Here is a 26,463-nt window from a genome sequence, read left to right on the forward strand (position 1 = left end):
TTTTGATGAGGACCCCGTTTTTGGTATGTACACCTCCTATGTTGCATTTTAGCTCATAAAAAGGAAGTTAAACACCACCACGACTCCAATAAATCAGACAGACTGACTTTGAGTCCATTACATCCCGATTTACTCACGTGTTGTAACGCTCGTAGACACCGGTTCACCCTGACGATTTCCCACCAGTGCCGTGACTTTGACAATATATCGTACACCGGGCTCCAGATTCACCAGCTCGAATGTGTTGGCATTACCCGGCACCTCTTTAGATTGTTCAGGACCACCTGCAAAAACATCATCAGGTCACTGAGCTGTGAAATAAAATGCAAATTTAAAAAAAAAAACTCCCTGTGCTACAGCTGTCTGGCAGTGTGACACCATGTGTGAAAATAGAATTCCCATTGATACATCCCATTAGGTTTTGGGTAAGTAACATTCACATATATGTCTATAGACGCTCTATAGGTTTACCATCTACTATAGCACAGTATTATGAGTGTATTATGATGGCCGCCTGAAAAGTAAAGTAATATAGACCTTATACCTCTCTCAGGGCTCCAGGAAATTTTATAGGCCGTGGCTCCTTGAACACCAACCCATGTCACCCTTACAATATTCTGGCTCTCAAATATCCGCAGACTTGTCACAGCACCAACCTCCTGACGAGATGCTGGAGAATGGGAAAAAAAAAAATCACATGTTAGAGGATTAGAAAACTTTCTAGAATACTACTGATGATACAATATACTGCCAGAAATAACCCACATAATACCACTATATTGTGCCCAGATAACACTCAGCTTCTAATTATACTTCATAAATAATGCTACCATTAATTACTCACATAATACCAACATATGGGATCCAAATAATTTGTAGTAAGTGAATAATAATACGTTACTTTATACATTGTACTGTCATCTTGTTCCCACATAACATCTCTATATACAGTCCAAATAATATGTAATATCTAAATACTTAGCACAAAATACCACTATATAGTATCAAAATATTATGTTGTATTTACATAATAATTGTCATATAATACTGCCATCTAGTTCCCGCATTACCATAAATAACCCACATTACACCATATGGTACACAAATATATGGTATCTATATAATACTTCCCATTTAATACTGGTATCTTGTTCCCACATAATATGTATTAACTCCCATAATACTGTCATATAGTGCCTAAATAATATGAAATCTTTAAATAATACTGTCATATACTGTAGTGTCTAAAGAATATTAAATAATGAAATAATACTTCCCATATAATACTGCTCTATAATGTCCAAAATATGTAATATCTAAATAATACTTCCCATACAGTATAATACTGCCATCTTGTTCCCACATAATACTGCCACCAATAAGCCACATAATCACACCATATAGTGGCCAAACAATATGTAGGATCTAAATAATACTTCCCACATTATACCTTTATATAGTATCCACATAATATGCAGTGTATGATATGAAAACTGCCATATATAACACAAACTATACCACCATATGTTGTATGTGCTTACTTCCCGTATAAAGCTGCCATCTAGTTCCCACATATGCTGTCATCAATAACTCATACTACTGCAATTTAATTGCCAAAATAATCTCGATCTCGGCGTTACCTGTTTGCGCCACGATAGATATGGGTTCACTCTCTCTTGTACCAATCAGAGTTGAGACAAAGATGGTGTAGGCCGTCCCCGGAACCAAATCTGGGATGTCCATAGAAGTGACGTCCCTGGTGACCAACCTGGAAATTTCAACACCTGGAAATACAAAGTGCAATGCATTAATACATATATAACAGTGGAGAGAAAATATTTAACTCTGTGTCCGGGTGTCCTGGTGGGACATGTGCATTGGGTGAAGTTCTGCCCTGGCCACATTTGGAGATAGGGTAAGGCAGCTACCTCAATTTTTGCCCTGGATGAAGGACAGTCTGGGTATATAACTCAACAGTCCTAAAATAATTGTGCCATACCATGCACAAAAAAAATACTCCCATATAGTGCTACATTGATGTCATTTTCGCTTAGTGGCTGACAGTGGTAGTGTTTGCAGCCTGTCACGGGTTTGTACATGTAGTGTGGGTAGGTACGGGTTGGCCTACACGTTCTTTAGATTCGGCCGCAATGTTCCCTAATGCACTTTTACAATTGTGAAGATGACAAACCATCTCGGCGCCTCCAGGTGATCCTATAGCTCGTCGCTCGTGGAACCGGGCTCCACTCCAGACGGATCACATTCTCTCCAATAGAAGAACTTCGCAGGTTGGACACTTGATCTACGGAATCTTCTTCTGCAGGGATTAGATATACGGGTGAGGCTCAGTCCATCCAGACATTTCAATGCCCTTTTAGGACACCATTAAAGTCCAGGATTAGGAAAACATGGCAGTATTCTTCCAGAAACAGCGACACCCTAGTCCACAGATTGTGTTTGGTATTGCAGCTCAGTCTTATTCACCTCGATGGAGCTGCAATACCAGACAGAACCAAGGGACACGGGTGGCGCTGTTTTGGGGAAAAAAGTGGCCATGTTTTTCAACTCCTGTACAACTATTAAGTTAATCTTGGCACCTGCCTATGGTGGCTCAGCACAATACCTGTTCTTACTGTGACCGTTGCAGGGCTGCTTTCAGTGTTGCCAATTAAAGCCGTCACCCCGATGACATAAACCGTGTTTCCTTGCAAAGGTTCGATATCAAAAGATGTTGTTCCTGCCGGCAGAGTCCTGCTGATCTCACGACCTTAAAAAAGAGACAAGTATTAGAGAGGTTCAGCAAGAATCAGGAACAGTAAAACATTAGCTTCATACCGTCTAAAGCCTCATTCAGGGATAGAACCCGTACCCATTGTAGTCTATGGGGCCGCTCACAAGTCTGATTTTATAGGCGTCACGGATGAAAATCACCCATAGAAGTCTAAGGGTCCATAATAATTACATCCAGCACACGGATCGCAAGAGACGTTTTGTCATTTATTTATTCATCCATTTATGAAAAACACTGATGAAACTGATGGTAAAAACCGGCACTGACCAAACACCGATGAAAATCGGATCCAAAACTTTTTTTTTTTGCAGAAGTGAAAAATCACTGACGTCTGAATGAGCCCATAAGGGGACAGGATTAGAAAAAAAGGGTCTGCTTTTATCTGGAAAAGTGCCATGTTTTTCCAAGGACTGTTTCTGGTATAGCATCATATCCCCATACACATGAATCCTAGAATACCAGGGGCAGCCTGAAGAAGATTTTGCAATAAAAAAAGGAAACTCCCTTGTTCTAGATAGATAGATGATAGATAGATAGAATATATACAGTAGATGATAGATAGATAGATGATAGATAGATAGATAGATAGATAGATAGATAGATAGATAGATAGATAGATAGACAACGCTGGATCCGTCTGTCCTGCCCCAGTTTCCCGTTACCGTCGCTGTGCCTCCATGTCACCCTGTATCCAGTCGCTCTGGCAATCCCAGTCCATGCAATCCTGAGTCTGGATGATGTTGTATCCACCACCCGAAGATTTGCCACTCCGGCCAAAACTGTATCCTCTGAAAAACCAGCAAGTGTCAGATCAGAAGCAGAAGCAGCATTGCCTGTTATATATAGAAATATCTACAGTGCAGCGTTACATTGCACTCCCACCTGTCTTCACATTGATGGTCACAGGGTTCCCCTCTCTGGTGCCCACCATGGGCGTGATCCTCACTATATACGTGATGCCTTCCTGTATATCCGTCAGTTCATATGTTGTCTGGTCTCTAGAAATCACCTGACTCCGCTCCGTCCCATCTACAGGTAATAGATAGAGAAGCAGTGAGCAAGAAGAGGTAACTATGGAGCAAAAGCCTCCAATCTGTGGCTCCCCAGGGGAACTACAGCTCCCAGCAAATACACCTTGTCAGGGCATGCAGGGAACAGCTATTGTTTAACATCTCCCTCCGGATGGAGACCACTGAGGGAGCCTCCGGATAGAGACCACTGAGGAAGCATCCGGATGGAGACCACTGAGGGAGCTTCCGGATGGAGACCACTGAGGGAGCCTCCGGATGGAGACCACTGAGGGAGCCTCCGGATGGAGACCACTGAGGGAGCCTCCGGATGGAGACCACTGAGGGAGCCTCAGGATGGAGACCACTGAGGGAGCCTCCGGATGGAGACCACTGAGGGAGCCTCCGGATGGAGACCACTGAGGGAGCCTCCGGATGGAGACCACTGAGGGAGCCTCCTGATGGAGACCACTGAGGGAGCCTCCGGATGGAGACCACTGAGGGAGCCTCCGGATGCAGATCACTGACGGAGCCTCCGGATGGAGACCACTGATACAGCAACAGGATGGAGACCACTGATGGAGACCACTGATGGAGCCTCGGGGTGGAGACCACTGAAGGAGCCTCGGGATGGAGATCACTGATGGATCCTCCAGATGGAGATCACTGATGGAGCCTCCAGATGGAGATCACTGATGAAGCCTCCAGATGGAGATCACTGATGAAGCCTCCAGATGGAGATCACTGATGAAGCCTCCAGATGGAGATCACTGATGAAGCCTCCAGATAGAGATCACTGATGAAGCCTCCAGATGGAGACCACTGATGAAGCCTCCAGATGGAGACCACTGATGCAGCCTCGGGATAGAGACGACTGATGGGGCCTCGGGATGGAGACCACTGATGAAGCCTCCAGATAGAGATCACTGATGAAGCCTCCAGATGGAGACCACTGATGAAGCCTCCAGATGGAGACCACTGATGCAGCCTCGGGATAGAGACCACTGATGGAGCCTCAGGATGGAGACCACTGATGGAGCCTCAGGATGGAGACCACTGATGGAGCCTGAGGATGGAGACCACTGATGGAGCCTTCGGGATGGAGACCACTGATGGAGCCTTGGGATGGAGACCACTGATGGAGCCACGGGATGGAGACCACTGATGGAGCCTCGGGATGGAGAACACTACTGTAGACAATACAAGGGCTGCAAACTCTTTGGGGTCCAGGTGCCCAGTACCATTACTGTAAATGGACTTTGATGTTTGGGGTCCCTGGTACAGGAGTGGCATTAGAGCTAAGTAGCTACAGTGCCTACAAGTAGTATTCAACCCCCTGCAGATTTAGCAGGTTTACACATTCGGAATTAACTTGGCATTGTGACATTTGGACTGTAGATCAGCCTGGAAGTGTGAAATGCACTGCAGCAAAAAAGAATGTTATTTCTTTGTTTATTTTTTTTTTTTAAAATGTGAAAAGTTTATTCAGAGGGTCATTTATTATTCAACCCCTCAAACCACCAGAATTCTATTTGGTTCCCCTAAAGTATTAAGAAGTATTTCAGGCACAAAGAACAATGAGCTTCACATGTTTGGATTAATTATCTCTTTTTCCAGCCTTTTCTGACTATTTAAGACCCTCCCCAAACTTGTGAACAGCACTCATACATGGTCAACATGGGAAAGACAAAGGAGCATTCCAAGGCCATCAGAGACAAGATCGTGGAGGGTCACAAGGCTGCCAAGGGGTACAAAACCCTTTCCAAGGAGTTGGGCCTACCTGTCTCCACTGTTGGGAGCATCATCCGGAAGTGGAAGGCTTATGGAACTACTGTTAGCCTTCCACGGCCTGGACAGCCTTTGAAAGTTTCCTCCCATGCCGAGGCCAGGCTTGTCCGAAGAGTCAAGGCTAACCCAAGGACAACAAGGAAGGAGCTCCGGGAAGATCTCATGGCAGTGGGGACATTGGTTTCAGTCAATACCATAAGTAACGTACTCCACCGCAATGGTCTCCGTTCCAGATGAGCCCGTAAGGTACCTTTACTTTCAAAGCGTCATGTCAAGGCTCGTCTACAGTTTGCTCATGATCACTTGGAGGACTCTGAGACAGACTGGTTCAAGGTTCTCTGGTCTGATGAGACCAAGATCGAGATCTTTGGTGCCAACCACACACGTGACGTTTGGAGACTGGATGGCACTGCATACGACCCCAAGAATACCATCCCTACAGTCAAGCATGGTGGTGGCAGCATCATGCTGTGGGGCTGTTTCTCAGCCAAGGGGCCTGGCCATCTAGTCCGCATCCATGGGAAGATGGATAGCACGGCCTACCTGGAGATTTTGGCCAAGAACCTCCGCTCCTCCATCAAGGATCTTAAGATGGGTCGTCATTTCATCTTTCAACAAGACAACGACCCAAAGCACACAGCCAAGAAAACCAAGGCCTGGTTCAAGAGGCAAAAAATCAAGGTGTTGGAGTGGCCTAGTCAGTCTCCTGACCTTAACCCAATTGAAAACTTGTGGAAGGAGCTCAAGATTAAAGTCCACATGAGACACCCAAAGAACCTAGATAACTTGGAGAAGATCTGCATGGAGGAGTGGGCCAAGATAACTCCAGAGACCTGTGCCGGCCTGATCAGGTCTTATAAAAGACGATTATTAGCTGTAATTGCAAACAAGGGTTATTCCACAAAATATTAAACCTACGGGTTGAATAATAATTAACCCACACTTGTATGTTTAAAATTTATTAAAATTTAACTGAGCAACATAACTTTTTGGTTTGTAAGATTTATGCATCTGTTAATAAATCCTGCTCTTGTGTGAAGTTTGAAGGCTCTAACTTATTTGCATCTTATCAAACCTGCTAAATCTGCAGGGGGTTGAATACTACTTGTAGGCACTGTATATATAATGCACACTTGGGTAAATGGCTTCTATACCTTGTATTTGCTGCTGGACACCACAGGTTGTAGACAATGGGCCATCATATAGTGTCATGTGAGAGAGCTCTAGAACCTGCCCCTCTGATGCTGTGATGAATGTTGGCCTTACCCTCTGAATTTCTGATGAAGATCCTGTATTCTGTAGCACTGGGAATGCCATTCCATGCCAATCGGATACGTCCTCGCCTTGCATCCAAAACCCGGAGGTTTGTGATGGCAAAGTTGACTGTCTCTGTAATGAGAAGAGAATCTACCATGAAAAACCATGACAATACCCACAGATGTCACTGTAGTTTTAACAAACTGCACAACTCAATGGTACAAGTGAACATAGCAAATTTTGTAACAGTAGAGAAATATGCTTCTTTCTCCACTTATGAGCCTTTTTTCCACCACCAAACTCTACCCTGCTTCCTAAATTTATCATCCACTCTGAAAAAAAAGCTAATATTTGTCTTTGTCAAATACATGGACTTTAAGTTCACGTAGGGTCAGAATACAGCAACCTGATAGGTGATTATGTCACCCACTGCTGGCTTCACAACTACACTGTTCAGTACTACTGTATAATCTCCTCCATGTTGCTGCTTTCTAGTGAGTATTTCTCTACCCCTGTGATTTATTCAGTTATACTGTTCGGTACTACTGAAAAATGCCCTCCATGTTGTTGCTTTTTAGAAAGTGTTCATCTCACGTCAATGCTCAAGTCATAGCTACACTGCCCAGTATTGTTGTATAATGTCTTCCATGATGCTGCTGTCTAATAAATGTTCATCTCACCTCAGTGTTGGATTCACAGCAACATTACTCAGCATTTCCATATGATGCCTCCCTGCTATTGCTTTTCAGGTAATGTTCATCTCACACCACTGAGGATTTAGAGCAACACTGTTCAGTAACGACTGTAAAATACTCTCCATGTTGCTGCTTTCTAGTATGTATTCATCTCACTGCAGTTTTTGGATTCTCAGCAACACTTCTAAGTGCTTCTGTAAAATGCCCTCCCTGCTGCATGTTTTTTAGTAAGTGTTCATCTACCCCAAGTGTTGAATTCATAACAACATCACTCAAAACACTGTTTAATGTTCTCCATTCTGCTGCTATCTAGTAAGCTCATCTCACTCCAGTGATGGATTCACAACTACAGTGCTCAGTCCTGCTGTATAATGTCATCCATGCTGCTGCTTTCTAATAAGTGTTTTTTTTTGCCTCACACTAGATTTGGATTCACAGCTACAATGCTGAATACTGCTGTAGAATGTCCTACAAGCTGATGTTCTCTAGAAAGTGTTTTATCTCCTCCAGTGTTGGATTCACAGCTACACTGCTCTGTACAATCCAGTAGCTCAGAGACAACTGAAAATTAGAGACAGAGTCTGCAGAGTGGAAAAATTGGTGAAAAATGCAGGATACAAGTCATATAATGTTATTCCTTATATACACACGGGACATCTTATTCTGTCACCTGATGACAGGTACTCTTTTCCCAACATAGAAGAAGCGGAGACAACTTATATTGGTTTCTCACATGGGTAATGTGTGCTGTTTGGGAACCATTGCAGTGACTTTGTGGGTTTGCAATGGCAAAATGGAATTTTTATGTGTGATCCATGCAGATCATTAGATAAATACCTGTTCGGACAGTGATAGAAACAGGGGAGCCCTCCCGTCTCCCTATAAGCGCTGATATCAGGACATAGTACGTTACATTTTCTTCGAGATCATCAATGTCAATCGTGTTTCGGTTTCCAAGAACATTTCTGGTTCTTTCAAAGCTTCCTGAAAAAATATTTTATCATTCTCATTAGTCCACCCTTGAACATAATTCTCTGTCAAAATAAGTTTAAAATCCTGCACTGAATATTTCTCCATATATCTTTATATGTACAGGACATAGGTCTTGGCTATATTTGTCTAATACAAAGCTCCAAATCTCCGAAGACATAGATATAAATGATAAAGTTCTAGCTTCCCGCAGCCACCACTAGGGGGAGGCACAACAGCTTACTGCATACAGATTTTCTGATAATTGATTTTCCACTTAAGGATTATTTATTTAAACGCATTGGTGGACATTCCATTGGTACAACCTGTCGGGCCACACAGGGGCCCAAGAGGTCAGGGGACCCATTTCCACCTCCAAAGCAGGTGGAATTGTACATTATGATGGGATGATTGGGATGCAAAGGGCCCATATATTGTGCTTGCACATGGACCTCGTCTATCTTTGTCCCTCAGTGTTTATAGATGGATCTTGTCGGACAGTGATTACAAAAATAAGCAATTTTCCAATTTGTTATTTATTAAAATATTTGGCCATTATTGAGATAGTACCGCTTTTGTTTACAAGTCATTGCCTTGGAGACCGACCACTGCTGCTGTTGACTGAACATGCAAAGTACTCACAAGCTCTTTTCTATTAAGCTTGTAAGCACTTTTTTTTAAGCTGGTCAGGATTAATGGAGCACGCTGCTACCTCCTAATCGTGGCCATCTTCTGCATAATACTGATGGGCTATAAAGCAGCGGTGGTCGGTCTCCTAGGCATCGAGCTGTAAACAAAAGAAAAATTTTAATATTTTAAGAACAGCTGAAAATTCTATTAAGGAGTAAATTGCAAAGATGTTTGTTATTTCCCAGTGCTACCCAACAATATGCAATTATGAAGACGGGATAAACCTTTCATTCCATGAATTTCTGAGAAATATGGAACCAAGAAAGAAATTAGGAAATAGATCAGCAAATTTTGGACCTAAAAGTTACATAATGAGAAAAGATGTGATCATTACCGTTTATATAAACTCCATTATCGCATTATCTTTACTTCTTCTATGTTAGAGAACTTACCGTCCGCATTACGAATCACAACCTTGTATTCTGTAGCGCCAGTTAGTCCATTCCATGACAGCCGTACCCGCTTGCCTGTTACCTCTATGACCTTTAGGTCTGTGATTGTACCAATGGTGCTTCCTGTCGAGGGAAACAAAAGCAGCAACAGTATAGAAAGTTCGCAATATGAAATGGATAGATAGACAAAGTAAGCGAGGAAGGGACAAACGGAGAGAGAGAGGAAGGAACGGACAGAGAGAGCGAGGGACGGACAGAGGGAGGAACGGACAGAGAGACAGAGGAAAGGACAGACAGAGAGAGCGAGGGACGGACAGAGAGAGGAAGGGACAAATAGAGAAGGAGGAAGGAACGGACAGAGAGAGCGAGGGACGGACAGAGAGAGGAAGGGACAAACAGAGAGGGAGGAAGGGACGGACAGAGAGAGGGAGGGATGGACAGACAGAGAGACAGAGGAAGAGACAGACAGAGAGAGCGAGGGACGGACAGAGAGAGGAAGGGACAAACAGAGAGGGAGGAAGGAACGGACAGAGAGAGGGAGGGACGGACAGACAGAGAGACAGAGGAAGGGACAGACAGAGAGCGAGGGACGGACGGAGAGACAGAGGAAGGGACGGACAGAGAGCATGAGGGATGGACGGAGAGGAAGGGAAAGACAGAGCGCGAGGGACGGACAGAGAGACAGAAGAAGGGACAGACAGGGAGAGCGAGGGACGGATGTAGAGACAAAGGAAGGGACGGACAGAGAGAGGGAGGGACGGACGGAGAGACAGAGGAAGGGATGGACAGAGAGCGCGCGGGACAGACAGAGAGACAAAAGAAGGGATGGACAGAGAGAGGAGGGACGGACAGAGAGAGGGAGAGACAGACTGAGAGATGGATGGGCAGAGAGACAGAGAGGGAGGGACGGACAGAGAGAGCAAATGATAGATAGAGAGAGGGAGGGTCGGACGGAAAGACAGAGGGAGGGATGGACAGGGACAGACAGAGCGAGGGACGGACAGAGAGAGGGAGGGCTAGATGGAGAGACACAGAGAGGGATGGACACAGAGAGCGAGGGACGGACAGAGAGAGGGAGGGATGGACTGAGAGAGACAGAGAGACAGAGGGAGGGCAGGAAAAAGAGCGCGAGGGAGGGACAGATGGAGAGACAGAGATAGGGATGGACGGACGGACGGAGAGAGCGAGGGAGGGTCGGACGGAGAGATAGACAAACAGAGAAAGGGAGTGATGGATGGAGAGAGGGAGGGACGGAGACAGAGAGGGACGAATGGAGGGAGAGACACAGAGACGAAGGGAGAGATAGATAGATAGATAGATAGATAATACCAGGGCACCTCTTACCAGTCTCAGAAGTGGTTGCAGGCGTTGCAATTTCCTTGCCATCGTACAGAGTGAATAAGGTGATGCGATATTCTGTTCCCGGCCGTACACCGGTGATGTCATACTTGTTGACCGTCGTTGGTAGGTTCACAATCTGCGGACTCTTTGTGCCCCCTGTAAAATATCCACAGTTGGAGTGAAACAGCTTTTTCTCTCTTTAGGCTTTCCTTATGAGTCCATAGTTATGTACTTACCTCTCGCTCGTCTCCATTCCAGCCGGTAGCCTGTAGCTTCAGGGATGAGATTCCACGTTACCTGGATGGAGGTCGGACTGTCGGCAAATGTTCTCAGCACCTGAACAATCCCGGAATCTGTAAAAGAAGGATGATATGGCAATGGTGTGTGCAGGTGGAGAAGACTTTACTGCAGCAGTCAGTTAGCATAACCATATATTGTATTAAAAGCACAATTGTTCCCAGTGTCACTAGCCCAGATTTAACAGCTCGGAGCGCTGCTCGCTGGAGGTAGGCGCCGGCGGTGTACATGAGATAACTTGGGTCATTAATGTTATATTTAGCATGAATCTTTTTTACCTGTTTTGACCCTGGTGGACACAGCTGGTCCTTCTACGGCTCCAAATAGTGGGCTGACGGATATGGTGTATTCAGTGCTAGGCTGCAGATTCTGGATGGCGTAAGAAGTAATGGCTGGGCCCACATCAAAATCTTTGGTGTCTTCTCCTGCAGAGAAAAAAAAAAAGAAATATGTAACATCTCAAAATTTTTGTCACCTGTATGAAAAGTTATGCATCCTCCTAATATACCTTAGGCTACTTTCACACATCAGTTTTTTGCCGTCAGCCAGGATCCGGCTATTTTTAGAAAAAACGGATCTGGCATAAATTTTGGAGAACTGTAGAAACGGATCCGTTTTTCTGCTGGATCCGTCTAGCAGGTTATATCTGTTTCCTGGGGGCTGGCCAATTGGATCTGAGCGTGCGCAGACTTAAAAAAACGGATCCGGTGGCTGGATCCGTCTTTTTCTGGATCCGGCGCATTCCGGCGCCCATAGACTTTCATTGTAGCAAAAAGCCGGAAGCGTCGGATCCGGCGCTTCCGGCTTTTTCGCCGGAGACAAAAAACGTTACAGTAGCCGTTTTTTCCAGACGCCGGAATGAGACAAGTAGCCGGATCCGGCAAAAAACGGATGAAACGCAATGCCATCCGCCGCGATCCGGCGCTAATGCAAGTCAATGGGGAAAAACTGGATCCGGCATTGCATTTTGCCGGATCCGGTTTTACAAAAAAAAGCCGGATCGCGCCTGACGGCAAAAAACTGATGTGTGAAAGAGGCCTTATAATTCAATTCTTTACTGTTTTCGAGATCTCATCATACACTGTTCCTCATCTAGTCCTGGTGGAACATTTGATACAATGTATCAATGTAAACAATTGTTCGGAATCTTAAACAGAACAGCAGCCTGAATCTCTCATCTGTGCTGGAGCTTGACGATGGGTTCAGTAGAGTCCATTACTAATGCACATGCGGTATATATATTCTTAGACATGGTTCTATTTATATGACAATTGTTACCATGTGTTTTCATTGTTTGAGTATTTTTTTTCACTTATACATTGTAGCAAATGTATGAAAAGATGAGTGACAGAAGGACAAGGATACATGAGGAGAGCAGCTGTCATTGACTCTATCTTTGCACTTGTACTCATCGCCATTAAGAAAAAGGGTGCAGCCAACCTAGGCAGGCACGGCGGCGGCGCCCCTCACATGGGCTGCCTATATGGCAAATTTGCCCTGGGATAACAATCCTTACATGATCCACTAATTACATTGATTGGATAAAGCTAACTGATGCACATTTATGCATTGTGGGACGACCAGTGTTTCCAGGGTCTCCTAAGTAGACATTTTTCTTTAATTTACTGTTTTATTTATCTGATAGTAAAAAAAAATTCTGGATCACTGACCTCTCTATAGTTACACCACTGCTAATAAACATTCATAACATGATAGGCCAGGCTTCTGTATAATTCAGATAGCAACATTTTGAAGCTGAGCTGCAATACCAAACACAGCCTATGGTACAGAGTGGCACTGTTTAGGGGGGGGAAAAAAAGCTGATTTTTTTTTTCATTCTGCCTTTCAGCTATTATAGGAAGGGACTATTTTCTAACGACGAGAACTGTAATCCATTTCACAGATTTGGCTACTAAACTGGGGATAGACGACTACTGTGGCTGCAACAGAAGACGCGCGGCCAAATATTTCATTATGCTGCTGCTACATTGAGGTGTAAAGCAGGTGAATATGGCTGCATTGTATTACGCAGTAGCCTAAGGGTATGTGCACACGTTGCGGATTTGGCTGCAGATTTTTCGGCGCGGATTTGGCAGAATCTGCAGGTAAAATGACCTGCGTTTTACCTGCGGATTTAGTGCAGATTTTGTGCTGATTTCACCCACGTTTTTACACCTGTGGATTCCTATAATGAAAGACGTGTAAAAACGCTGCGGATTCCGCACAAAAAAATTGACATGCTGCGGAAAATATACCGCAGCAAATCTGTGCGGAATTTTCCGCAGCATGTGCACAGCGGATTTGGTTTTCCATAGGTTTACATGGTACTGTACACTGCATGGAAAACTGCTGCGGCTCCACAGGGTCAAATCCGCAACGTGTGCACATACCCTAATGGTCACAATGCATGCCCCACTCACCTGTGTTTGCTATATTGTATCAGAGGTACATAGTGATCTATGGCCGCACGACCCACGTCTCTATAAAAGCCTAATTAATGACGTGAGACAGGCGACAACAATTCTTAGCGAAGTCACACAAAGATATTTATGCAACTTGTCAATCACAGATAACTCACATGGAAGTAAGTAAAAACATTCAACTGGCATTAGAGCCTAGCGCCATTTTACCTAATGCATAGTATGGGGAGAGTATGACTGTTTATATAGCAGACATGCGTCACGGGGTTGTGTGAGGACGGCCAGTCCCCTGTTCTTTCATGCCGTTCTCTTATTGTTTTACTATTCTTTAAATCTACCTTTGAATGGCTTCCAATAATTCTTTCCAACTCCTCCGTGAGCCAAGCAGACAATTGCTGGCAAGAGCGAAGGCTCTGGGAGGTACGAGCCTCTACCCCGCTCCTATCAAAGGCACCGTGCACATTCCTGCTCCCTATTACTGAGTGGTAATGCTTAGACGCTTGCGATAAGGAAACAGGTTCATTACCTTTGTTGCCATCTGTAGAGCAAGAATCTAGAGGAGGATGTCTCCCCATACTCCTTCTAAGGAGTCAAGCTTTATAATCACCCATTGTAATAATACCCATTATAATCGACCTCCAGGAGAGAACACATGATGGGGGTCACGGTCAAGGTCATAATGCAACCAAAACACAGACCAACCCTTGAAATCAACATCGCAATCAATTATTATTTGCCTCCAATTAATCTGTAATGATAAATGAAGCAACTTTGTAACCAGTCCTGATAAATTTATAAAAATCTCCTACAGCTTTGTGTATACAGCTTCAATGCAGACTTATGCATCTCCATGGTAACAGACTACATGAAACTGTGTAGTCTGATCTTTCAGTCATAGTCTCTTCCATCTGTCCCCTACTCCTACTAAACATACTGTATATTGGCAAATATAGAGGTAAGAGATGGAAGCCATAAGGGCTGCAGGGTCAGATTGCTGTAATGCTCAATAGAGGAACAGAAGACCCTCTAAGTCTAAAGTAGAACCCCCGCTTATTAGATTATGGCACATACAGAACTGTTGATAGATATATTTCTGATCAGAATATTCCTTCAAATATTATGCGGCCCAAATCACAAAATTTGTAACTCCGACCAAAAAATGTTCAGCACCTCTGACACATAAATCTGGATGTATCTAAACAAAGGGGAATTTTATTCAAAACTATTTGCATAGTTGCTTCATTTTTTTTCATTTTGGATGGGGATGAACAATAGATAAAATGTTTGCAAAAGAGGAAGATATAAAGATGTCGTAACCAGAGGCAAAACTAGAAGAGTCAGGGCACCATGGCAATCTTTTCAGTGGGGATCTTGCTCATCACTGCTGGGCCTCCTGCTGTGTTCGCAGCTCTGACATCTTGACCCTTCACTTCCTCCTGCTTATCAACAGCTAGTGCCATCCACTCAAGCAGCACCTGCACTGGGCGAGTGAGGGTGAGTGGTCACCAGCCAAAGGCATTTACTGTAGCAGCACCTGCACTGGGCAAGTAGGAGTGAGTGGTCACCAGCCAGTGGCATCCACTCAAACAGCACCCGCACTGGGTGAGTGAGGGTGAGTGGTCACCAGACATTGGCATCTGCTGTATCAGCACCTGCACTGGGCGAGTGAGGGTGAGTAGTCACCATCCAATGGCATCTGCTGTAGCAGCACCTGCACTGGGCAAGTAGGAGTGAGTGGTCACCAGCCAGTGGCATCCACTCAAACAGCACCCGCACTGCGTGAGTGAGGGTGAGTGGTCACCAGATATTGGCATCTGCTGTATCAGCACCTGCACTGGGCGAGTGAGGGTGAGTAGTCACCATCCAATGGCATCTGCTGTAGCAGCACCTGCACTGGGCAAGTAGGAGTGAGTGGTCACCAGGCAGTGGCATCTACTATAGCAGCACCTGCACTGGGCGAGTGAGGGTGAGTAGTCACCATCCAATGGCATCTGCTGTAGCAGCACCTGCACTGGGCAAGTGGGGGTGAGTGGTCACCAGTCAGCGGAATCCACTCTAACAGCACCCGTACTGGATGAGCGGGGGGGTGTGGTTATTGTCAGAGCTGGCAGCACACCAGGAGGGCTCAGCAGTGACAATCTCTCTTTTTACTGTATGGTGTACCAACTCCCCCATGATCAAGGGCCCTGTAGCGCCCTCTACGTCTATAGTTCCACCTCTGGTAGTAACTCTATGTATCTACATGTCATCTAAGGCTAATGTGTCCTGTCATCTCCCTTGACATCCAGCAGCAGGTGCACATGTATTGCCAGCACATATGTCCAGAAAACTGCCTCAAAAATCAATCTCTAGAATAAGTGCCCCCCCAGCTTTAAGGAATTCAGACGAGGACGTATTTCTCCAAAAGTAGACAAATTTGCAATTCAGGAATCTGGGTGACATCTCCATATGACAGATCTCCTATACCTGTCTGGGACACCCAGGAGATTCGGTAACCGGTAGCTCCTCTGACCGCCCTCCATGTTGCTGCCATACTTTGGGAGGTGACATCTTGGATGTTCAGGTCACTGACTCCTTCTATACGTTCTGTGGATGAGAGAAGCGATAATGTCATCTGTTTTTTTAATTTGTTCTTTATGGGAGACAGAATTTATAATAAATGCAGAGAACAGATCAGTAATTCCAGTAATAATACTGCTAGGCTTTACTACTCAATGTATAAATAATACTACACAGAGTAGAAATATTACCATCAATACTGCTATACAGCGAATAAATAATACTACCATACAATGTATAAATAATAGTGTTATACACCAGTTACCATATATAATTCTGCAAAATATACAGTAAATACTGCCATATAAAGTATAAATAATACTGTTATAGAAGGTATAAATAATTCTGCTATATAACATAAAAATACTGCATTTAATACATAAATAATACAGCTGTACAAAGCAATAAATAATACTGCTATACAGCATATAGGTAATACTGCCATTAAATATATAAATTATTGTGCTATATAATATTTATATAGTTCTGATATACAAAACATAAATAATACTGTTATACAACGTATAAATAATATAATTATACAATGTATAAATATTACTGCCATACAATGTACAAATCTTGCCAACATACACTAAATAATACAGTTGTACAATGTATAAATAATGCATAAATAATACCACTATATAACGTTTAAATAATTTTTCTATACAGTATATAATACCACTATACAATATATAAATGTTACTGTTACATAATACATAACTAACAATACTATACAATGTGTAATTACCACTATAGAATCTAAAAATAATACTGCTATACAATGTATACATTTCTATACAGTGTATAAATAATACTGCTATACAGTGAATAAATAAGACTAAAAAATGAGTAAAACCGCTGTACAATGTATGAATACTACCGCTATACACTCTATAAATATTACTGCTATACAGTGAATAGATAATAAGACTACTCAATGAGTAAATAATACTGCTGTACAATGTATGAATACTACCGCTATACACTCTATAAATATTACTGCTATACAGTGAATAGATAATAAGACTACTCAATGAGTAAATAATACCGCTGTACAATGTATGAATACTACTGCTATATAATGTATAAATAATATTTCTATACAGTGTATAGATAATATGACTACACAATGAGTAAATAATACCCAAAGAAAAAATGGATAAAAGAGCAATAAAGTAAAAAATGTATATTTTTATTATTTTCTTCCAAAAAAGGAATAATAGAATACAACTAATGAGTCAATCAAGAATCACAACATATAAAGGAATCAGCGACACTTAGTATCCACATATAGATTAGAAAGGGTGTTGAAATAGGCAAGTAAAAATAGATTGCACAAAAATTGGTTTCATATAGTAGAGATATATATATACATACATATGTGGCAAAATATATAGTATAATGCATAGTTGCAAGTTTTTTCAAAAACTTTTTTAGGGGTCCCGTTTTCCACTAATAGTAAGTCTGGGTTTTGGCTTATTGTAATTTTTGTATAACAATTTTTTGCACTGGTTCTTTTTGACTTCATTATATCTGGCAGTGTTATCTATCACCATTGACATGTGATTAAACTCTCTATCTCCTTATGTATATATGGCAGATCCGTTTTTTAGGATTGCTTTAACATTATTTATTATAGACCTATGGATATATTTTGACATACGCACCTGTGCACTTTAATATCTAATTGGTGACATAAACTGCCTTGTTTTTCATATATACATATTTGAAAAAACTTGCAACTATGCATTATACTATATATTTTGCCACATATGTATGTATATATATATATATATACTGTATCTACTATATGAAACCAATTTTTGTGCAATCTATTTTTACTTGCCTATTTCGACACCCTTTCTAATCTATATGTGGATACTAAGTGTCGCTGATTCCTTTATATATTGTGATTCTTGATTGACTCATTACTTGTATTCTATTATTCCTTTTTTGGAAGAAAATAATAAAAATATACATTTTTTACTTTATTGCTCTTTTATCCATTTTTTCTTTGGGTATTATGTCTTGTTGTGATGGATGAGCTTTGATATTAGCCTGCTTTTGGTTTACAATGAGTAAATAATACCGCTGTACAATGTATGAATACTACTGCTATACAGTCTATAAATATTACTGCTACACAGTGAATAGATAATAAGACTACTCAATGAGTAAATAATACTGCTGTACAATGTATGAATACTACAGCTATACAATGTATAAATAATACTTCTATACAGTGTATAGATAATATGACTATACAATGAGTAAATAATACCGCTGTACAATGTATGAATACTACAGCTATACAGTCTATAAATATTACTGCTACACAGTGAATAGATAATAAGACTACTCAATGAGTAAATAATACAGCAGTACAATGTATGAATACTACAGCTATACAATGTATAAATAATACTTCTATACAGTGTATAGATAATATGACTATACAATGAGTAAATAATACTGCTGTACAATGTATGAATACTACCGCTGTACAATGTATAAATAATACTTCTATACAGTGTATAGATAATATGACTATACAATGAGTAAATAATACTGCTGTACAATGTATGAATACTACAGCTATACAATGTATAAATAATACTTCTATACAGTGTATAGATAATATGACTATACAATGAGTAAATAATACCGCTGTACAATGTATGAATACTACAGCTATACAGTCTATAAATATTACTGCTACACAGTGAATAGATAATAAGACTACTCAATGAGTAAATAATACAGCTGTACAATGTATGAATACTACAGCTATACAATGTATAAATAATACTTCTATACAGTGTATAGATAATATGACTATACAATGAGTAAATAATACTGCTGTACAATGTATGAATACTACCGCTGTACAATGTATGAACACCACCATTATACAATGTATGAATACTACCGTTATACAATGCATAAATACTACCACTGTACAGTGGTATAAAAATTACCGCCATACAATCCATATTAAAGAAGGTAGCGGTTGCAGGCCTTGGATACCAGGCTGTCAGTAGTACTGTCTGTCCTAAGCAATATCTTGTACTTACGCGTTCGGCCAGTGATGGTGACCGGTGCACCAGTCTGCCGCTGGTACTGCGGATAGAGCACAAGAATATACTCGGTATCTGGTCGCAGGTCGCCGAGGGTGTCGGACAGTGCGCTTCCACTCAGGGTCTTTTCTCCAGTCCTTGCATCTCCTGTAAATAAAATCAGCCGGATGAGAGTGATATTCCTCCAGACCTGTCACCTGAATCTCATAATCTGTCATCTCCCGGTGAGTCATGAGACCGTTCATGTATCAGCCCCAGGGCAGAGAGTTCACTAATTGCTGGAGATACTCGACAGGGCGTGGAGCAGAGGCGACACAAGACTGCACGCATGCAAGCGTCAGAGCAGCAGACATGTACAGGGATGTCTGCGGATGAGGCTGGAGCACATCCAGCTGCACTGGGAGCCCCGAACAACAAACTTCAAAAATCACAAAAATTCCTTAATGAGCCCAAACAAAGACATAAATGTCAAAACCTCGCACGGAAAATTACAACTGTCTGGGGAGATCTGTTGTGACCCAACATGTCAAAGCCGCCGTGAAGGATTTGGCATCAACATAGATGCGGCGAGGATATTATGTAGCGTGTATGTGACACATCTCAGCCAGTGTGAACTGGACGCCACGGCCCTGTGCTGATGGTCAGGGGTAACGGAACCCCAATTTTTCATTTCTGCACTTCCATTTTTTTCCTTTCCTTCTTCCAAAAGTCATAACTTTTTTATTTTTCTGTCCACATAAGGGGTCGTTACTTTGTACTTTTGACTGACACTATTCATTCTACCATATAATAGACTAAAAAAAAATAGAAGAAAAAACTCAAGGGCGGCAAAATGGTGAAAACTGCGCAATTCCAGCATCATTTTTTAGGGCGGTTTTACTACAACATTGATCGTGTAGGGAACATAATTCACAATTAACATAATTCTCCAGGTTAGTACTATTACATAGATACCAAACTTAAAAGGATTTTTATATTTTAGTGGTTAAAGAAATTCATAACTTAGCAAAACAAAATTTGCCTTTTGTTGTCGTTTTCGGCAACTATAACTTTTTTTTTTTTTCATCAGTGGACCTGTGTGTGGGCTCAAGTTTTCATGCATAGAGCGGACTTTTTTTTTTTTATGCCACATTGTTTACATAGAACATTTTTATTGTGTTTTGGGCGAATTGTGGAGACTGAAAAATCACCTATTCTGGCATATTATATATATTTTTTTTTCTGTTTCAGTGTTCACTGAATTAATATTTTATTAATTCAGGTGATTACACACTCAGCAATGTCAAGTTAGTTATTTTATTTTTTTTACATTTTGCTATTTTTAATTTGGGAAAATAAAATGAAAAGAAAAAAAGAGACAAAAATATCACCTATAATCCTGCATATAAACAAGTGATGAATTTCCCTGCAGCGCCACCACTGGTGAAATAAAGCATTACATGACTTTCAATGAAATATATAGACATTTTGTACTGCGAATTCTCCTATAAAGCCTAACCTGTGATAGGAGACGAGTGATATCTCAATATGCCATAATACTACAGTATTGTCATGTATTGTATGTCCCCCCCCCCCTACAATGAATAGAGGAGGTGTGTAATTTTTATCATAGGTACACTTCACCTGTGAGACAGAATCTAAAAATAAAATCCAGAAAATCACATTGTATGATTGTTACATAATTTGCATTTTATTGCATGAAATAAGTATTTGATACAATAGAAAAACAAAACTTAATATTTTGCCCAGAAACCTTTGTTTGCAGTTACAGAGGTCGGACGTTCCCTGTAGTTCTTGACCAGGTTTGCACACACTGCAGCAGGGATTTTGGCCCCCTCCTTCATACAGATCTTCTACAGATCTTTCAGGTTTCGGGGCTGTCACTTGGCATTATTGAGTTTTAGCTCCCTCCAAAAATGTTCTATTGGGTTCAGGTCTGGAGACTGACTAGGCCACTCCAGGACCTTGAAATGCTTCTTACGGAGCCACTCCTTGTTCGCACTGGCTCTGTGTTTCGGGTCATCGTCATGCTTGAAGACCCAGCCACAACCCATCGTCAATGCTTTTACTGAGGAAAGGAGGTTGTTGGCCAAAATCTTGCGATACATGACCCCATCCATCCTTCTTTCAATACAGTGAAGTCGTCCTGTCCCGTTTGCAGAAAAGCACCCCCAAAGTATGATGTTTCCCCCACCATGCTTCACGGTTGGGATGTTGTTCTTCGAGTTGTACTCATCTTTCTTCTTCCACTAAACACGGTGAGTGGAGTTGATATCAAAAAGTTCTATTCTAGTCTCATCTGACTACATGACCTTCTCCCATGTCTTCTTTGGATCATCCAGATGGTCATTGGCGAACTTCAAACAGGCCGGGACATGTGCTGGCGTGAGTAGGGGGACCTTGCGTGCCTTGCAGGATTTTAATCCATGACGGTGTAGTGTATTACTAGCGGTAATCTTTGAGACTGTGGTCCCAGCTCTCTTCAGGTCAATAACCAGGTCCTCCCGTGTAGTTCTGGGCTGATTCCTGACCTTTCTCAGAATCATCCTTACCCCATGAAATTATATCTAGCCTGGAGCCCCAGACTGAGGAAGATTGACAGTCATCTTGTATTTCTTCCATTTTCTAATAATTGTTGCCTTCTCACCATGCTGTTTGCCTATTGTCCTGTAGCCCATCCCAGCCTTGTGCAGGTCTACAGTTTAGTCCCTGTGGTCCTCAGACAGCTGTTTTGTCTTGGCCATGGTGGAGAGGTTGGAGTGTGATTGATTGAGTGGACAGGTGTCTTTATACAGGTAACGATGTCAAACAGGTGAAATTAATACAGGTAATGAGTGCAGAGGAGGAGGCTTCTCACAGAAAAACTAACAGGTCTGTGAGAGCAGAATTCTTGCTGGTTGGTCGGTGATCGGATACTTACGGTATTTCATGCAATAAAATGTAAATTAATTTAAAAATCATAAAAGTTGATCTCCTGGATATTATTTTTAGATTCTGTCTCTCACAGGTGAAGTGTACCTACAATAAAAATTACAGAGCTCTCCATTCTATGTAGGTGGGGGGAAACTTGCAAAATCGTCAGAGGATCAAATACTTTATTTTCCACACTGTATATATAATGTGTTGGTTTTTTTTTTTGGTCCTCTTTAGGTTATTTGAACTTGCGATTGCTCCATCGCCCATACAATACATGGCAATGCTGCAGCATTACAGCATATTGAGATATATCTCGTCTCCTATCACAGGTTAGACTTTATAGGAGAATTCACACTACAAAATGTCTATATATTTCAACGAAAGTCATGTAATGCTTTGTTGCCCCAGTGGTGGCGCTGCAGGGAAATTCAGCACTGTTTATATGCAGGATTATATCTGATCGCAGGGATCATACAAAGTGGAAAAATTCTTAGAACAGTGGACTGCTCTCTGCGGTTTTTTAGCCATGGTAAAACTACAACTCCCAGCATGCCCCTATAGCTTGTTGCAGATATGGCAATCTAAGTGTTGTAGTTTCTGTATAGCTAATAGATCTGCGCACTCCTTTCATAAGTGACAAAATAATGATAGATGACACTAACCCCTAGTGGAATAGGTGAGCCGGTATCCCGATGGGGGTTCTCCTCCAGAAACGCTCCACGCCAACCTGAGGAAGGAGGGTCCGGCCTCTGCCACCCTGAAGTTGGATAAACCAAGGGCGCTTACTAAATAAAAACACACAATTTATAATCAGTGACCTGGAAAACTTTATAGGAAAAAAACATTAGACAATTATTATTAAAGGAGAACTCCATGTAATAATGGCGGAGCTTAAGGTTCAGATAAGCAAAATTCAATTCACTTTGCTTTCTTCTCTCTGATACGAGACGAGAAAATCTTACAGGTTTTTCCCCGACCAGAGACCGATTCTCCAATGCTGTTGGCGTACAAAGCGGTCACAGTAACCGAATACTCCGAGCCGGCCCTGAGGTTTTGTAGGAGGGAAGATGTCTGAGCTGAGGTCAGGCTGATCTGTGGTCAGAAATCAGATTATAGTTTGTATCAACTCTTGTACATAGGGGCAGTATTATAGTAGTTATATTCTTGCACATGGGGGCAGTATTATAGTAGTTATATTCTTGTACATAGGAGCAGTATTATAGTAGTTATATTCTAGTACCTAGGGAGCAGTATTATAGTAGTTATATTCTTGTACATAGAGGGCAGTATTATAGTAGATATATTCTTGTACATAGGAGAAGTATTATAGTAGATATATTCTTGTACATAGGGGCAGTATTATAGTAGTTATATTCTTGTACATAGAGGGCAGTATTATAGTAGTTATATTCTTGTACATAGGGGCAGTATTATACTAGTTAAATTCTTGTACATAGGAGCAGTATTATAGTAGTTATATTCTTGTACATAGAGGGCAGTACTATAGTAGTTATATTCTTGTACATAGAGGGCAGTATTATAGTAGCTATATTCTTGTACATAGGAACAGTATTATAGTAGTTATATTCTTGTACATCGGGGGCAGTATTATAGTAGTTATATTCTTGTACATAGGAGCAGTATTATAGTAGTTATATTCTTGTACATAGGAGCAGTATTATAGTAGTTATATTCTTGTACATAGAGGGCAGTATTATAGTAGTTATATTCTTGTATATAGGAGCAGTATTATAGTAGTTATATTCTTGTACATAGGGGCAGTATTATAGTAGATATATTCTTGTACATAGTGGCAGTATTATAGTAGTTATATTCTTGTACATAGGAGCAGTATTATAGTAGTTATATTCTTGTACATAGGGGCAGTATTATAGTAGTTATATTCTTGCACATAGGGGGCAGTATTATAGTAGTTATATTCTTGTACATAGGAGCAGTATTATAGTAGTTATATTCTTGTACAAAGGTGCAGTATTATAGTAGTTATATTCTTGTACATAGGGAGCAGTATTATAGTAGTTATATTCTTGTACATAGTGAGCAGTATTATAGTAGTTATATTCTTGTACATATGAGCAGTATTATAGTAGTTATATTCTTGTACAAAGGTGCAGTATTATAGTAGTTATATTCTTGTACATAGGAGCAGTATTATATTAGTTAAATTCTTGTACATAGGGGGCAGTATTATAGTAGTTATATTCTTGTACATAGGGGCAGTATTATAGTAGTTATATTCTTGTACATAGGAGCAGTATTATAGTAGTTATATTCTTGTACATAGGGAGCAGTATTATAGTAGTTATATTCTTGTACATAGGGGGCAGTATTATAGTAGTTATATTCTTGTGCATAGGGAGCAGTATTATAGTAGTTATATTCTTGTACATAGGGGCAGTATTATAGTAGTTATACTCTTGTACATAGGAGCAGTATTATAGTAGCTATATTCTTGTACATATGAGCAGTATTTTAGTTATATTCTTGTACATAGGAGCAGTATTATAGTAGTAATATTCTTGTACATAGGGAGCAGTATTACAGTAGTTATATTCTTGTACATAGGAGCAGTATTATAGTAGTTACATTCTTGTACATAGGGGCAGTATTATAGTAGTTATATTCTTGTACATAGGAGCAGTATTATAGTAGTTATATTCTTGTACATAGGGAGCAGTATTATAGTAGTTATATTCTTGTACATAGGAGCAGTATTATAGTAGTTATATTCTTGTACATAGGGAGCAGTATTATAGTAGTTATATTCTTGTACATAGGAGCAGTATTATAGTAGTTATATTCTTGTACATAGGGAGCAGTATTATAGTAGTTATATTCTTGTACATAGGAGCAGTATTATAGTAGTTATATTCTTGTACATAGGGGGCAGTATTATAGTAGTTATATTCTTGGACATAGGGGCAGTATTATAGTAGTTATATTCTTGTACATAGGAGTAGTATTATAGTAGTTATATTCTTGTACATAGGAGCAGTATTATAGTAGTTATATTCTTGTACATAGGAGCAGTATTATAGTAGTTATATTCTTGTACATAGGAGCAGTATTATAGTAGTTATATTCTTGTACATAGGAGCAGTATTATAGTAGTTATATTCTTGTACATAGGGAGCAGTATTATAGTAGTTATATTCTTGTACATAGGAGCAGTATTATAGTAGTTATATTCTTGTACATAGGAGCAGTATTATAGTAGTTATATTCTTGTACATAGGGAGCAGTATTATAGTAGTTATATTCTTGTACATAGGGAGCAGTATTATAGTAGTTATATTCTTGTACATAGGAGCAGTATTATAGTAGTTACATTCTTGTACATAGGAGCAGTATTATAGTAGTTATATTTTTGTACATAGGGAGCAGTATTATAGTAGTTATATTCTTGTACATAGGGGCAGTATTATAGTAGTTATATTCTTGTACATAGGAGCAGTATTATAGTAGTTATATTCTTGTACATAGGGAGCAGTATTATAGTAGTTATATTCTTGTACATAGGAGCAGTATTATAGTAGTTATATTCTTGTACATAGGGAGCAGTATTATAGTAGTTATATTCTTGTACATAGGAGCAGTATTATAGTAGTTATATTCTTGTACATAGGGGGCAGTATTATAGTAGTTATATTCTTGTACATAGGGGCAGTATTATAGTAGTTATATTCTTGTACATAGGAGTAGTATTATAGTAGTTATATTCTTGTACATAGGAGCAGTATTATAGTAGTTATATTCTTGTACATAGGAGCAGTATTATAGTAGTTATATTCTTGTACATAGGAGCAGTATTATAGTAGTTATATTCTTGTACATAGGAGCAGTATTATAGTAGTTATATTCTTGTACATAGGGAGCAGTATTATAGTAGTTATATTCTTGTACATAGGAGCAGTATTATAGTAGTTATATTCTTGTACAAAGGTGCAGTATTATAGTAGTTATATTCTTGTACATAGGGAGCAGTATTATAGTAGTTATAGTCTTGTACAAAGGTTCTGTATTATAGTAGTTATATTCTTGCACATAGGGGCAGTTGTTGTGAGTTCATTTTCCCCTTTACCATTGAGGGCTGATGAACTCCCTTTTCTGGTGAAGGAAGGTAGTGAGGCTGATTACCAAGCACCTGAGCAGAATGATGATGACTGGGTGACTGGAATTGCTGACTGGATATAAGGCAGCCGACACCCTTCTGCCTTGCTGGTGATTTCCCTGAGGGATT

At 40.8% G+C, this 26,463-nt stretch overlaps 1 protein-coding gene across 3 annotated transcripts in view; it reads right to left on the bottom strand.

Annotated features, from left to right (window-relative positions):
- Nucleotides 1–26,463, bottom strand: part of COL7A1 (collagen type VII alpha 1 chain) — a 144,762-nt gene that overhangs the window by 85,578 nt on the left and 32,721 nt on the right. For all 3 annotated transcript variants that reach the window (XR_012232076.1, XM_073575067.1, XM_073575068.1), the window contains exons 8-24: nt 23,165–23,294; nt 22,865–22,987; nt 19,284–19,433; nt 16,114–16,233; nt 11,506–11,652; nt 11,167–11,283; nt 10,934–11,086; nt 9,590–9,712; nt 8,376–8,522; nt 6,853–6,975; nt 3,674–3,820; nt 3,454–3,579; nt 2,624–2,767; nt 2,192–2,317; nt 1,641–1,784; nt 545–670; nt 138–284 (exon numbers count right to left, since the gene is read on the bottom strand). Coding sequence is in view for 2 of the 3 variants with exons in the window: in XM_073575067.1 (XP_073431168.1) it covers nt 138–284; nt 545–670; nt 1,641–1,784; nt 2,192–2,317; nt 2,624–2,767; nt 3,454–3,579; nt 3,674–3,820; nt 6,853–6,975; nt 8,376–8,522; nt 9,590–9,712; nt 10,934–11,086; nt 11,167–11,283; nt 11,506–11,652; nt 16,114–16,233; nt 19,284–19,433; nt 22,865–22,987; nt 23,165–23,294 (2,293 nt within the window). In the remaining variant the exon portion in view is untranslated. The remainder of the gene's footprint in view (nt 1–137; nt 285–544; nt 671–1,640; nt 1,785–2,191; nt 2,318–2,623; nt 2,768–3,453; nt 3,580–3,673; nt 3,821–6,852; nt 6,976–8,375; nt 8,523–9,589; nt 9,713–10,933; nt 11,087–11,166; nt 11,284–11,505; nt 11,653–16,113; nt 16,234–19,283; nt 19,434–22,864; nt 22,988–23,164; nt 23,295–26,463) is intronic.

The sequence above is a fragment of the Dendrobates tinctorius genome, unplaced genomic scaffold (assembly GCF_039654945.1).
Source record: "Dendrobates tinctorius isolate UK_male_01 unplaced genomic scaffold, ASM3965494v1 ptg000041l, whole genome shotgun sequence".
Lineage (NCBI taxonomy): Eukaryota > Metazoa > Chordata > Amphibia > Anura > Dendrobatidae > Dendrobates > Dendrobates tinctorius.